This window comes from Indicator indicator, chromosome 13, assembly GCF_027791375.1.
Source record: "Indicator indicator isolate 239-I01 chromosome 13, UM_Iind_1.1, whole genome shotgun sequence".
NCBI classification, from domain to species: domain Eukaryota; kingdom Metazoa; phylum Chordata; class Aves; order Piciformes; family Indicatoridae; genus Indicator; species Indicator indicator.
In genome coordinates, this window is record NC_072022.1 from 20,644,284 (window position 1) to 20,660,082 (window position 15,799).

General features: G+C 39.3%; 1 protein-coding gene across 1 annotated transcript; it reads left to right on the plus strand.

Moving 5' to 3' along the window:
* The first annotated feature begins 5,546 nt into the window (after positions 1-5,546).
* Positions 5,547-15,402, plus strand: HRG (histidine rich glycoprotein). Its single transcript, XM_054386255.1, has 7 exons — positions 5,547-5,744; positions 8,653-8,760; positions 9,264-9,351; positions 9,875-10,041; positions 11,931-12,047; positions 13,417-13,503; positions 14,410-15,402. Exons 1-7 carry the CDS (start codon positions 5,547-5,549, stop codon positions 15,400-15,402), a joined length of 1,758 nt encoding a protein of 585 aa, XP_054242230.1.
* The last annotated feature ends 397 nt before the right edge of the window (positions 15,403-15,799 follow it).

Sequence of the window (15,799 nt, forward strand, 5' to 3'; positions counted from 1 at the left end):
GTATTTCACTATTTTAGAATGTGGTCTATTTTATTAACTGCATGATGATTCTAATCGCACTCTGCCTCCATCAGTTTGATGATACTACTGAGATTTCTATCACCATATAACCAGATTCTTCCTCAAAAGCAGTACTGCAGAAGAAATCATCTTCATGAACTGCTAACCACAGCCAGGAATACCCCATTTCAGCTAGTTCTCTTTCTTGACTACAGCCCATTACAATAGCAAATTGAACAGCACCAGCAGCAGGTGAGGATAAATGGAGTGGAGTTGGTGTGAACATAAACAGATGGAGTTGTGAAGAGAACATCTGAAAGTCTGCAGCATTCTCTGAGCATTCAGTTTGGATATTGTATAGCCTGTTCAGCAGACAGGGCTCAGAAATGACGTTTGGATCAGTATTTTGTCTAGCTTGGATCTGAGATTTGGATTCAAACACTTTTATGATTAAAAAATGAATAGCAGAAGGGAGGTGTAACTAAGCAGTAACTGTACCCACAGTGCAGACCTGCAAGCACCAGTGGTCAGGGCAGATTCATGGGCATTTCCTCTCTTTGCTGTGGCCACTCCAGCACAGCAATTCCCATGCCCAGCTTTCAGTGTCACCTAGGCCATCACTAATGTTTTCCATAACTGAGGCCTGGTACTAATGGCCAACACTAAACTGTGGAAGCACAAGTAGGAGACTGAAGATGTACAGCTTCTGTGTTTCCTTTGTCCTCAGGACATACCTGGATCATGCTGCACTCCCAGATGGAGTCGATAACATTAACAGCTGGTAATGTTTAGTCCTCACTACATCACATCCTGCTGCTGATTCAGCAGATTTATGCCAATGTGTGAGTGGGCCAGCACTGCAGCTTTCTCTCTCCAACACGCCCACATGGAACAGATAAGGGCACAAGACACAATGCATCTGGTCTTCACACACTGACTCTTAAGACAGCCTGATCAGATAGGACTGCAGCAAACCCTCTAAAAAACATGCCCAGATTGTGCTGAACCTCTCCATCTTCTAGCCTGGTCTCTCACTTTCTAGCCAAATGGAGCAAAAGAGCTGGCAGTAACACCCTCTATGTACCTTCAGTCACACCCTGAATGTTAAGTGCTGCTGCTTCTCCTTGTTCAGCAGAGAATGAATTTTGGCATACCGTTCCCAATGCACTTAGCAATTTTGTTTCATAGTTTTTTCACCACTTGCTGATCTTATGGTATTATATCAGCTATTATTAACTTGTTGTATGAGCAACGTCCAGCTAAAATCTGGTTTGATGTTTATTTCAGCAAACATTCCAGTTTCACACGGCTTTCTTCAGGCACAGATCAGCAATGGTCAGTGACCTCCAGGACTGTTAATTTTTTTACCAGATGTTATCAAGCCTTTATCTCTGAATACAGGTGAGGCATCAGGAATGCCAAAACCAAACCAAAACAAAACAAAGAAGAGTAGCAGTAACATGCAAAGGGTACAGTATAAGATACATTGGCTTATTTATGCATACATTAGCTAAAGTAAGCTGATTTTTTAAAGTAAGGCCCAGCCATCAAAGCTCTCAAGCTGGGTTTAAAAATCAAGGGTTTTATAAAATAAGCTAATTACAAATTCTATTTGTCAGGCTTCAGAACCTGTCTCTTGTACACACTTCATGGATAAATACTTTTTTCTGCATCTCTGAGATTATACATGTTAAGCAGCTGTATCCAGAATATATACATATATTACTTCAATTTCAAAGGTAGATTTTAAGGCTCTCCCACTAGATACAGTCAAATACTATACAATCACAACAGTTGCCAAGACTTTCCTTATGCTAGCCTAGTACAACTTACAGCATGGGTTAAAGCTTAAATTTTAAGAACAGTTTAATGCCACAAGCTCTGAAAAAAATAAAATCCCTTGGAAGTGCCTTCGACCCTCTTCTTAACATCAAATTCTTAACCCTACTTTTCTCTCCAGGATCTCAAGCCTCTTAGCAAATGGGTCAGTCTTGCACCATATCCTTATGGTCATCAACTTACAATTAGTGTGCTTTTTTATAGAAAGTAATTTGCAGCCAAAGGCACTGAGGACAAGACAAGGAATAGTGACACCCTTTTTATTCCCTGCATCAGTTCTTGAGGCTGCCTCAGCCATGGGACTTCAATAACTACATTGTTAACCTGGTCAGTTGACAGTTGACCTCTCCCTAATAACTTTTGAACTTGAGGTCTGTTTGAATGAAATTTGATAGACAAGGTACTGAAGCTTCTAAAAGCTTGCTAAAACCAGGTGACTGGTAAAGAAAAATAAGCTGCAGGCGGGGAGGTGAAACTATATCTGCAGCTGCTGCTTTTACCACCATAGCCAAAGCAAATTTGTATAACATTGCATTTGCATCAGGGGCATCTTGTTTACACCTAGCAGATAAAAATGAGACATGAATAAACACATAACACATTTACATATATTTCCATCATACTTCGGGGAGTTTCTGTTAGATGCAGAGCTACCTCAAAAACTGGAAAACTTGTTTTGCATCAAGGTGTCACTCGAGTATGAAGCTACGAGGCACCACAGACTGAAAAAAAATAAAGAGAAGTTAGCCAAGAACTCAGCTATAAGCAAGTGGACCCACACGTTTTTGTTAGGTGTACTTTTCCTTAGGAGCAGAAACAACAGCAGCTGCAGAGCAGCACAGGCTATGAGACTGCTAAGGTCTTGCTACCTGCATAATTGATTAAGCTGTGTGATTTGATAATCCCAGCCTGTGAGTGAAGTGCTGCTGCAGAAGGCAGAGAACGGTCAGCGAACATAGCAGTTGCCCATCCAAACTATCAGATATCTGTAAGTAGTAATGAATATACTACAGGAAAGGTATAATTGGCTATTGCATATTTTCACCTGTGTTTGTCACCTCTCTTCCCCCACCTCTGCCCTGGCTCCCTAGAATAAAGTTCTATTTATTAAACATTTGATATGCTGCTTTTCAAGTGGGGAAGATAAGCCTCTTTTTGATGTGTTCTCCCAGATTTCTGTAGAGAAATTTCGGATGGATGTTGATTAATAACTCCTTAAAGTTTGAATTTGGATCAGCTCTTACTGTTGCAGGTCAAGCTTTGGTATGAGTCATAGAGATAAACAAGCTTTTGACAAGAACCCAAGAGAGATGCCATGTTTAGACAAATATTCATAGTCTGCCAGCAATCCGTTTATAGAAATAGCTTCATTAAAACAACACACAAAATTTACAAACAATAAATATAAAAACAAAATAAGTATTAAAAAATACATCAAACTGAATGAGAAGTTATAAAAACACATTATCCTGACTCAAGTACAACAAATATTTAATTAATTGCTCTGTCTGTGCCTGGAGTGCTTGTCCATGCTGTACTGCATTAATAATAGAGTCCAACCTTTATTTTCCACAAAAATCCCAAAGACAATATTCACTACAGTGGGAACAGAATCTCACTTTTACTTCTGCAGTCAGTTTTGCAGCAATTGTATGTTTTCTGCTGCTTATTCCATTATAAATTACCTAATCTGATGCTTTTCTTCACCATGACTGCCCACTTCAAAAATTAAACAGCATTGTAAGTAATGAATAGGGGTGCAATTTGGAACATAGCAATGATGTCAATATTATTTTTAACTGATGAGACAGATTTCTAATGTCTTTGATTATTTACACAACATTTATTTTACTGCTTTTTTCAATCTTCCAGAAGAAATTCTGAATTATTATAATGAATCATTATAAAAACACACACAAAAAACCCCAATCCATATGCCTTACTGCGTAAGAAGCATGGTTCATCCATCCCAGTATTCATCTCTCACAGTGCCAAAAGACAATTCTGGTTAGGAGAAACATATGTCCTGCTCCCCTTTCTGCAAACCATTCCCTTTGTGCTTTTCCAGTATCCAGAATCGTTGTACCAGGGATTTTAAAGAGCACTTAGCTGCTCACTTCTTCTAGTACCCACCAAAGGACCTTCTGCCTGTGAACTCTCCTAAGGCATTCTGACCCTGCTGATACTGTCTGCTTCCACATTTTTCTGGAGCTACAAGTTCCAGCAGCTGACTATCCATGCAGAATAGGCCATTTTAAACTAATTCACATTAGTTTTGAGTGCTTCTGGTTCCAATACTGTGAAGTTCTTCATCTAGCTTGTCTAATGCCAGAGAATTTTAGAGTGTGCCCTGAACTAACTATAAAAGAAAGCCACTACTTCAACTCTACACATTTTAAAATATGATTTCCTAGACACTAAACATGCTAAGAGTTGGATTTTTTAAAATAAGGATTAATGAAATGAATAAGGGTTAAGGATGATGACCCAGCATATTTCCCAATGCTTCTCACAAAAACAAGTCACAGAAAAACTTCAAACAGAAAAATGAAGTCAATTACATAGCTAACACCTTTTGATATAAGAACCTGATTCAACTCTTCACAGCAACCAGGATTTGGAAAATTTCTCCTATGAATCTGATGATATAATTTTGGACTCACGTTGAATTTTTGTATTTTCTTATTCAGAATTTGAATTTTGTATTGTCTCTTGACAAGTGATTATGGCCTTTTATGAATGTTTTAAACTATCCTGAGTAAAAGATACTGAGACAACATCTTCTCTTCTCTGCTTAAAAGACGATGTAGGTGTATCCTGTGAAAAGTATAAAACTTATGAGGTACTGAATTATTTTAGTAAATATAATAAAAAAACTACCAGAAACTCTCTAAAGTTCATGATGGCTACTACAGCCAAAGAGCACACAAAACCTGTTCAGACTGAGAACGGAAAGGTAGCTTTACGTCACTTCATGTCATGCCTAGATTACATTGGCATTAAGACAGTGTACCAGACAGAAATGACCTAAAGCAAGAGAAGTCTGCAATGAATTTTTTCGAGCTGCAAGAGTAGCAAGTACTTCTGTTGTGCTTCTAGGTGAAGAGAAGCTACCCACCAGCTTGCAAGCGCACCTTGAGCTACATCCCTTTTCCAAATCTCAGTGACCTCTTTGTTTCCTTTTCACTACCTCTCCCAGATACGGATCTGTAAAAACAGGGATATGGATATTGGCATTGTTTGACCACAAATATTTCAGCATATTTTCAGTTCACCTGTTTTTATAGTAAATAGAAAGCCAAGATTGTGTAATACTCACATACTGGGCCTTCTTAATGCCAAGCTCAGCAGCACACTGTTAGAAAAGAAGTATTTTTCGTAGTAAAGGACTATTGCACAATGCCTGTTTTAAGAAGCACAAATATAGTCCCTTTGATGGGTAGTCCAGAGAGTATTATAAGACCTATTTTCCTGAAAATCTGCTCGATCGCTATATAATCATTTACTTGCTGTTTGCTGATGTTAATCCAGGGTCAGGGTAATGGCCCTCTGACACAACACTTAAATTTATATAGAACCTTGCCTTTTTAGCATTCGTTTATAACTTCAGCAGGCTACTCTGATTTAAAAGCAGACTACTCTGATTTAAAAGCAGACTACTGGCTTCATCAGAGTATGTGCAGAAGTGATCTAACACTGCAAACAACATGCTGCTTCTAGCTTCAGCTTTTTTTCTAACACTATTGCAGTGCTCTTATGCCCAAAAGGAAACAAGCATTATACCTGCAGACTGTCACGCCGTCGAAAGAGATGCAGGAGTGGCCCTGGATTTAGTCAACAGACATCGCAGAGATGGTCTTGTTTTTGGTTTATTCCGTGTTGCTGATGCACACCAACTACACGTAGTAAGTAGCAACTTAAAGGCTGATTTAGACGAGACTGTCATTTTAAACTAATGAGCCAGATCATTAAAAGCTTATGTTTATTGCTTTTTACAGAGCGATGTTGATATAATCCAATGAATCAGCTCTGGTTTACACTATCTCAGTATTTATTTATGCACAATTTGTTGTACACAAACTTGATTTGGAACAGTGCTGGATGCCCTCCATCCTGTTGGCTGACAGGATGCTGGCATAAGAGGTGCTCTGAAGAGCTTCATACAATACCAGAAATTAATCTGTCCTGTCTGTTGTCAGGTCTCAGCTGTCATGTTCAAAACTTAGGTTTCTTTAATCTGCAAATATTTAACATTAATTAGACCAAGGTATCCTGGAAGATCTGTGTTTTGTAATTATCTGAATTTTGGAGATAGGTGCATAACTGGAGGGAAGGGAAAAAGGCAGAGGAAGCCAAGGGAGATGAAAATGCCACTCTACAAAACCAGGGAAGGGCTGGATAGAGAATCCATACCAATCACTTCCTATTTCCTTCCTATTTCTGTTTCTTAGGAAGGATACATAAACCTTCCTCAATGACTGCCTAAATGCCAACGCAAATCAACAGCAGAAAAAGCATCAGAACACTAAATTTCTTTAATTAGTAGATAAATGAGTCTAAGACATGTAGGTTACCTTTTATCTGCTTGGCTACAAAACTAGAATCCAGGTACAAATGCACTGTTCAAGGAGAGCACATATCTTAATATGGCACCTGAAAAAACAGGCTAGTTTTTGATGAGGCTGGATAAGATTGCTTGCTAGGACAAGAAAAAGCTCAGAAAGTGACCCAAAGTCCAGATTCCTACAGGTTTTCCAGTATACTTTCAGAAAATCTGAAGGATTATTTGTTTCTTCAAAGATAAAGATGTAGCAAGTAACACTATTGGGTTTTATGCAATAGGCAGGGAGGTAAAGAGATCATTTAGAAAGTGATCAGTCTTCCACCCTTGAAGATTATTCTGCTGTGATGCAGGTGTGTGTTAGCACCCTCTAAAGTTGAGCCACCGAGCTACAGACATGCAAATTTCATTTAGTTAATGAGAAAAAAAATATTGTTTCTAAACCCCAAAATCTCAGTGTTTATACATTTTGAACAATTATTGACTACATAAACAGAGACTCATAACTCCAGAGCTGAGGATTCACACTTTCAGATGAATGCTATAACCACTAGACTACTACACTTATATTTTACTTTGTACCCTTAATGAATTTTGCTGTCTCTGAAGGCCAGCTTCAGCTACCACACAGAGTCCACAAGAGCAGAAAAAAGTCTCTTCTATCTTACTGCTGAAGAATTCTCTCTGTAAAGGTCTCTTTGCCTTCTCAGAATCAAAGCCACCAGGTGTGGTCTCCTGCATACTAATCACATATACTATTATGCAAAAAGTGGTGTTGGCTCCACTGCCAAGATGGCATTAGAAAATTATTATTTTTAATTGTTTTTAAAGAAAAGATAAGAAGATCAGAACATTATTTTGATTATCTCCATGCAACACTGTGCATCAAGTCTATCACACCAACCCTCTTGGAAACAAGCAGAGCAGTTCTCTACTGGGTTTACATGTGAATTCCAGAAGCATGAGATACTCAAGTATTCACACTAGAACAGTTCTGGGCTTGTGTAGTACAGAACTCTGCTGCCAAAGATGTTTTAATAACAACTAAGAAGGCACCACATAAGAGACTTATTTTTTCTTCTACACATTTGGGTATAGACACTTAATTTCACACAAACTCTGCTTTAGAATTTGTTGAATCCAAATGCATGCTTGCCAGGGATGAACTGGCTTCTTTAGCATTTCACAAGTTTCAATGACAATGTGAACGTATTTAGTCATTTCAGTTTTAGGGGGCTCTTAGTAAAAAGCACATCTTGTAAAAGACTATCTTAGCTATCTTACCTTCCCATTCACTGCAATACCATAAATACAAATCAGAAAAAAAATCCAGCCTTTCTCACTGTCTCTGTTCTCTTCTCTGCCTGCACTTTACCTTATCTGTTGACTAGCAGCTTGAAATTATTGGGATTTATAAAATAACATCAAAATACTTACTACCCCAAAGCAGAGAATGATCATGTAGCTAGTGGGCAGGATGGGTATCCAGGACAACTGTATGCTTTTGCTGATTCTACTATTGAGTAACGTGTCTCTGTTCAAATCACCTAGCCCCTATTTTAAAAACAGAGACAATGCTAAGACATATGCACACTGCAGCTGTAGTGTTTAACATGACACTGGTGGACTCTCACTAATAAAAATATTACACTAGGCTGCAGTAATTCATTCTCAAGGTCTCATCTATATAGAAGCAATCTGAAAAAGGAATTTCAATGGATGAGATTTCATAAAAGCTGAGGACACTTATTCACAGTGAAGGGCTTTGCATTATTTTATCTAAATGACAAAATAAAATACATCTGTGTTCATTCTGAATGTCCACACAGGCGCTGCATAAAGTTTAAATAATCCATTCCACATGTGTGTTGAGAGCCCTTTTCCTACAGAAAAATACAAAAGGAAAATTCTGACTAGATGTAAGGCCAGAAAAAAAATTCATAGAGGAAGTGGTTAAGTACTGAAATGACCCAGAGAAGTTCTGGGACCTCTCTGGATATTGCGCTGTATATCACCTGTCTTGGTGATATACAGAACTGGGCTGATTCTAACTTTGAAGTTGGCTTTACCTTGAGCAAGAGGCTAGACAAGATGACCTCCAAAGATCCCTTCCAGCCTAAGCCCCTACTACACTTGTCAGATCAGAAAAACCTTAATAGGAAACTGGGGAACCTGCATTAAAAATTAAACACATCTACTTCAAAAACCATTTCTTGCATACAAACTCTTTCTTACCTGCACTTCTCTTTCAGGGAAATTTATCAATCCTCTACTTAACTTTGGATGTGGTGGAAACTGAATGCCCTGTATTATCCAGAAGACACTGGGAGTCTTGTGAATATGATGACCTCTATTCCATGGTGAGTAATGGCACCCAGGCAGACTTACACGTCTGAATTAACTTCATCTGAATTGTCCAGAAATTTCTGTGCCACAAAATCTCTAAGTGAAGACTAGGTTTTAGTATGTCTTACTATAAAAAGAAAATCCACTGAATTCTAGAGTTGTTAAACATAATGTCCTAATTCTAGAGTTGTTAAACATAACATCCTGAGTTCCTCTGCTAGCTAATATTATCTTATTGCAAATAAGTATTAGAATGACTGAGAGGGCTGGTTTAGTTTCCCATTGTCTACTCAGTCATCCAAAGTGATAATTATAATAAAGGCTCTTGTAGATGGAGATCCCATTTTATCTTAAGACAAATTTTGAGTGGTACCAGATCAAGCATTCCATTAATGACCACATCTGATATTCTTAGATGTACTGTACATTAAAAGGAGGCATAATTTCTATGATCACCTACCTCCAATTAAATCCAGTAAAAACAACATCGTAATCATGTTTTTTTTTTTCCTCATAGGACTTTGGCCAGTGTAAGATCATCACATATACAAACCAGCTGCTGAAGAAACCTCAACTACATGGATTTAATTGTACATTAAGCTCAGGTAAAATAACCACTGCTGTAAGCCAATGCATATCTCAAACCAGCCCTCATACCACATTACAAGTCTGTGCACTACTAGTGTATGGTAACTGTAACAGATTCATTCATCTGCTTGCAATTCATATTTTAGATAATTCAAATGGAATGTTAAGAATGAGTAACAGAATAAAGGTTACCCTGCTCTTCTAAAGCATACTTTATTAATGTCAGGTGATATTACCATCCCAGTTCACCAAAACATAATAATGAGTATCAGAAAAAATACTAAACTTGGAAAGAATGACAGTTTAGGGTGGTAAGACTCTAAGGCAGAGCTAATGATTTATAAAAATGTTAATTTTCAGAAGGTTTTTTTTTCACATTACAGGACAAACCAAATTTGTGAAGTAAGGGATAGGTATTTCACCTATCCACAGAACCACTTGTATTTCTGTTTCTCTTTACAACTTCACAGTAAAGGCACATGCACACTACCAAGACTACTAATATCCATTACAACATTAGCAAATTTTCTGTTTTCACAGTTCCTCCTGATTTATTAGAGTGCAAAGACTGTCCTGTGAAAGTTGAAATCTTAGAAGCCACTGAGCAACATAAAAATATTGCTGCAGAGGCCCTGAAGAAATTCAACAGTCAGAGTAACCACACAAATTACTTCAACGTGGACAAAGTTGAAAAGGCTTTAAAGATGGTAAGTGGCATTTTGTCCTAGAATTACTTATAAACAACAAAATTCTGTGAGCAGCTTCAAAACCATGGGACCAGAGCTCAAACCCTTCTAGGATTAGAACTGTTGTTTGTCACCTCTCAACATAAATCATCTGCCTAAAACTGAAGGTCCTAATTCTGCCAAGACTTATCCACTGTAATTTAGGCATGCAAAAGCAAAAGAATTTCTCATCTGCTAAAAACTATGACAGTGGGATGGCATACAAAATGTCAGAGCCTTCTTTCTGTGTGTATTTTTAGTTTGAATGCCTATCTACCTATCATATCACAACATACAAGAGTTTATTTACTGCTGACCAGAGTTCTTCAAGGTGTACAGTCATTAGTATAATCGTGGTCACATTCTGTCAGCTGAAGTCAGGTAATTTTTTACTCTTAGACTATTTAGTACATGGTGGCAATACAAAGTTGAACACGCTCAGGAGCATTTTGACTTTCTGCTGCAGAGCAAAGCACTCTGAGAGCTCTGAAGCATGGGAGGTAGATTTGTATCTGCGCTGTACCTGCTGAAGAACTATTTGCTCTGGTAAATGACTTCTCCATCTTTGGGTGATATTGACATGAAGACTTACCCTTTGGGTGAAGCATAACTCTCACATCAATATGATTTCTTGTTGGTGGATACTGGAGACCTTCACTTAAACGAATCAGGGTCATTCTGTCAACACGTTTCAGTTCAGGGCACCTCTATAATGAAGTCCCATGGTGTCTACTGTAATCCATGTTGATCTTGGAAATGCCTGAATTATAGCATGCCAACCCTACCTCCCTGCAGCTTTTAATATTGCTCACAAACTTGACAGTGTTCTGCACTGTAGTCCCATGCAGAACATATGCCTACTTCCATTTAGCCCATGGCTGGCTTTTAGGTCGCCTAAAAAAAAATCATGGATTTATGGAGGAATCATGGATTCCTTTGACTTCACACATTGCCATCTTTAGCAACAGTGACAATTTAGATTGTATGACTATATTTCAATAGACTGCATAACACTTAGAAACTGAATTATAATTTTAAAGATACCATGAAGTATGTGCAGCAATGTAGTTAAACTAGGGTAAAGCAATTAGTAAAATACAAAACAAAACAAAAAAACCCAAAACAAACAAACACCAAAACCACCACCACCACCACCAAAAAACACTAGTTAAAAAAATGAGTAAAAAAGTAAATTAGTGTAAGCAATTTAGTTAAATTAGTGAAACTTGTGTGCACACACATGCTATGGACACCTTGAATACAGACTTGAAATAAACTACAAGTGCACTTGGAAATTAAAATGAAACACTTCTTCATGGATTCTAACAGGATAAGACAGACCTTCTCCCATGCTCTCGTGGAGCAATGCCTTCTCTATCCATTATGCCACTGAAAACAGAAAAAGCAACAATCTCATAGCAACTGGCAGAATTTTATGCCAAATTAACATCATCACTGTAGTGTGACATACCCCCATCACTGGAAAGGGGTGGTTGCGATCCAGGAGATCTCTGTATTTGTACAGGAGCTGCAGTTCTGTTTATGGAGAAGACTCTAAGGATGCTACTTCATAAAAACACAGGCTGCAAGGAGTAACAGGTTTTATAACACAGACACACTAGACAAAGAAATAAAACAACCATTCCAGAACTCATAAAGGTGTGTGACAAGTAAGGTATAAATTATCCAATCTATTTTCCTTACTGAATACACACAAATGCGTGAACATTCGGACAGCACAGGTAATGAAAGCATGATGTAGACAGGATTTTGACAGCAAGATGAAGTATGGATGCCTTTTTTTTTTTTTACTGGATTATTTTTTAAAAATACACCTAGCAACCATTTCCTATTTGACCTCTTGGTTTCAGACTGCCTCCCGTGAAGGTCACACTTTACAATTCTCTATAAAGGAGACCAACTGTTCCAAGTCCACAGAACAAGCAGCTCAGGCACTGGAATGTGATTTTCTGGATGACTGGCACGCTGTAAGTAATGTCCTAGAATGAGAACCGGTACAATGGTTGAGACCAGGATGATCTTCCCAAAATATTTCCAAGTATTCCTCATAAGCATGTGCCCAGCACAGCCAAATCCACATCCTAACTTTGCCACGGCTTCTTTTTATTCTATTAGGAGCCAGTCTCAAAACTAAATGTATCTGGAGTCTGGCATATTACAGACCTAGGGGTGAGGAGCTTTTCAGTTTGGATCTCGCATTCACATTCAAATGAAAGCCACTCCCTAGTAAATAATTCAGGCTGCTTTCACAAAAAGTTTTACACCAATACAAGTCAGAGATCTTGGAAAAAACCAAACACATATTATGTCATCCCAGTGAGCCCAGGGTTACTGGTTGTTTTTTTGTTTTTTTTTTTGTTTTTTTTTTTAATACTCTTCTGCTGGGGAGCAGTGAGTGTAATACTTCAGGTGTGTCTACAGATTACTAGGAAAGTAGTCTCCTCACCTCACCTTCCCCTTACTAATAGTAACCTACATCAATCCTTAGGTGCCAGAAGACTGGAAAAGGTGAACAAACTGGTAGCAGAGCCAAAAGTTGACTAGACTGAAGCACAAGCCAGATGGCTAGGGAGTTTGAATTTTATTCTCAGTGCTACCATCACTGTGGTGCATGTGTAAAATACCATTAAGCTTTGTAATCAGTGCTCATGAAATGGGTTACTAATGGCCCAAATAATCAAGATCAAGAATCCACTACAGAAACCACACACAGAAGTTCTTCCCCATGCTCTGTACTCTCTTGCACATGAGCAGTTCCACGTGCAGCAACTGGATAGCAGGTGAAAGTCACAGCACAGAGGATGCTAAGGGAAGTGATGCTGAACAACTATAACAAACTATTTTTCAAATGGTAAGTCTGGAAGAAATCTCTGCCTTGAGTTTTGTCTGGAGCAGCATAGCTATGCAGCATGTTTTTGAGGCCTTTGAGCAGAATTTCAGAATAGTCCAATCTGAACAGAAGTTTGGCAGGCAAAGATGGAAAAAAAGGAATAAAAATCAGTTGCTTCCAGAGTAGTCATTTTGAGGGATTCAGTAGCTGGCCAGTTCTTACAGAAATTGAAAGAGAAGCAAGATGGCGAGTGGTAGCCCTCTATGTGTACATGGCAAAGGGATCTTCACAGTCAGGAACACTCAAGACTAGCACATATTTTAATCATTATTAATCACTGGCAAGTATCACTGGTCAGAAAGCTCAGAATCTAGCTAAGTTATGTAAACATTGAAGGTACTGAAGGAACCAGCCTAGCTCTTAAAATGCTGACATTTCAGTAGTTTCTATGAATTCAATCACCAGAACCCAGATGCAGATTTTTTTCCCCCTTTGCTTTTGCTCAGCACGTGGGATTCTGCAAGGCAAGAGTTATCAGTGATCCAGATGAACCCGATGGAACAGACATAAGCTGTGAAATCTACCATCCCCGGGTACGTACTCGCCTGCTGAAATGTCTCTGGCTATATCCTCAAGCAGGCTACAGCAGCCTCACTCAGCCCAGGCTGAAAGAAGATTGCAACAGTTGTTTTATGTCATAGAATCATAGGCTCATAGCATGCATCGGGTTGGAAGGAACCCTCAAATGTCATCTTGGCCAGCCACCCTGCAGTGAGCAGGGACATCTTTGACTAGACCAGGTTGTTCAGGGCCCCATCAAGTTTGACTCTGAATGTCTTCAGGGATGGGGCTTCCACCACCTGTATGAGCAACCAATTCCAGTATTTTACTACCCTCACTGTGAAGAACTTTCTCCTAACGTCCAACCTAAATCTACCCTGCTCTAATTTAAAACCATTGCCCCTTGTTCTGTTGCTACCTGCCCTTCTCCCTTCATTACTGCCTGTGTGTGGTACAGTATGTCAGAAAAGATTGTCTTTTCATGGCCAGAATAAATTAGAATTGAACTGTCCCCACTACTCCCTCTAAGGGTGGCTTCTCTCAGTTGAGTCATAATCCTTAAAGTCCTTTAAAGTCAGTAAAGACCAAAAACAAAATCAAAGTACTTTCTGAATGCAAGAAGCAGGGAGAAAATCTTTATTGTATTTGGAATTCCATTTTATATCACAACAGCTACTCCAGCGTGGGGTTTATATTGTTTTGGTCCCTCCCAGACTTTGCTCAGAGGGTTATATGATTTCACTCTGTCATGGTGTAGTATTTCCAGATCATTTTCAGTAATTTTACTCTTCTATCTTGAAAAAACCCACCATTTTTTTTCCTTACAGAACTGTAAATGCAAACCTACTAACTCCTACCTCTCTCTCTTTCTCATCACTTTCTTCTGTCCTATTTACATTTCACTTAATACTTCATCTCTTGGTGTTTTTTATAAACAGCTACATGACTGCAGGCATCCTCATCATCATTTTGGTCATAGACATCATCACAAACATCCTCACAGACATCATCATAAGCATGGATGTCCACCCTCTTCTCAATCCAGACCTGAAGATGCTGAGCATAAAGATAGTTCCAATGAAGAACATCAAGACAATCATGAAGGACCTGCTCCTCCTCCTCCCCATGGTGGACCACATCACCACCACCATCACCCACACCATTGTCCTCCACTTCCTCCCCATAGTGGACCACATCCTGCTCTCCCAGAGGAACCCAAACATTCCCCTTCTGCTTCTCCCTCCCATGATGAACAGCATCATTCTCCTCTTTCCCAAGAGGAATTACATCAACACCCCTCTCCTCTTCCTCCCCATGATGAACCACATAATCATGGACCACACTGTCCTCCCCCTCATGGACCACATCACCACCACCCTCCTCCCCACCACAGTCCACACTGTCCTCCTCCTCATGGACCACATCACCACCACCCTCCTCCTCATCATGGACCACACTGTCCTCCTCATGGACCACACCACCACCATCCTCCTCCCCACCACAGACCACACTGTCCTCACCAACCACATCACCACCATGCTTCTTCCAATTGTGGACCACATCACCCTCATCATCATCATCTCTGTCATCACTATGACAGACATCACTGCAGCAAGACAAGCATATCAGGAAAGCACTTTCCATTCCAGGTAACAGGAGCTGTCTATCGCATTCCAGTTCTAAATCAGCAGGATTCTCTCACACCCCCCACTGCAAACTTTCTTGAAGTATCCCAAAGCAACCCTCACTCCTCCAGCACTGGGGAAGACACTTTCTTCTCTGGCTCAAGTCAAAAGGAGATGCCAGAAGCTCTGGAATTTCCAGATCATCCTACACAATCAGAGTCATGCCCAGGAAACTCCAAACTCGTTCTTCCAAAAATTTTACCTTTATTTCCACATAGCTCCGTGGCAGACAAATCCCCTGTATGACCTCAGAGAAAATGTTCCTGGCTGAGAGCTGCAGGGCCAATAACAGTTTTTAAATGAATGAAAACAGCACGTGGAGAAGGGGAGAAAGGACATAATTTCTGGGGAGGGGAAGCACTGAAAATGACTAAGACAAGTGTTCCAATCTGCCTCTTGATTCCCAGCTATTGCAGACTCTGCCATAACTGAAAGGCTCAAAGGTCTGTGTCTCTCAGATAATGCCAATGGGTACAAATCTCCCCAGCTAGCAATGCTCTTCAGTTCTAGCAAAAAGGAACAATCTCTAATAGAGAAATCTTTAATTCTCTCATAATTCATAACTATAATGTACTTCTCTAAGGAAATTCGATCACCTCCCATGGTACTACCTTCATGCTTTATAAAGATTCAAAGAAAATAA

Coding starts and splice junctions, on each gene's coding strand:
- HRG (XM_054386255.1), top strand. CDS start 5,547: ATGCTGCTTCTAGCTTCAGCTTTTTTTCTAACACTATTGCAGTGCTCT. Junction 5,745..8,652: donor ATGCACACCAACTACACGTA/GTAAGTAGCAAC, acceptor CTTCTCTTTCAG/GGAAATTTATCAATCCTCTA. Junction 9,352..9,874: donor TAATTGTACATTAAGCTCAG/GTAAAATAACCA, acceptor CTGTTTTCACAG/TTCCTCCTGATTTATTAGAG.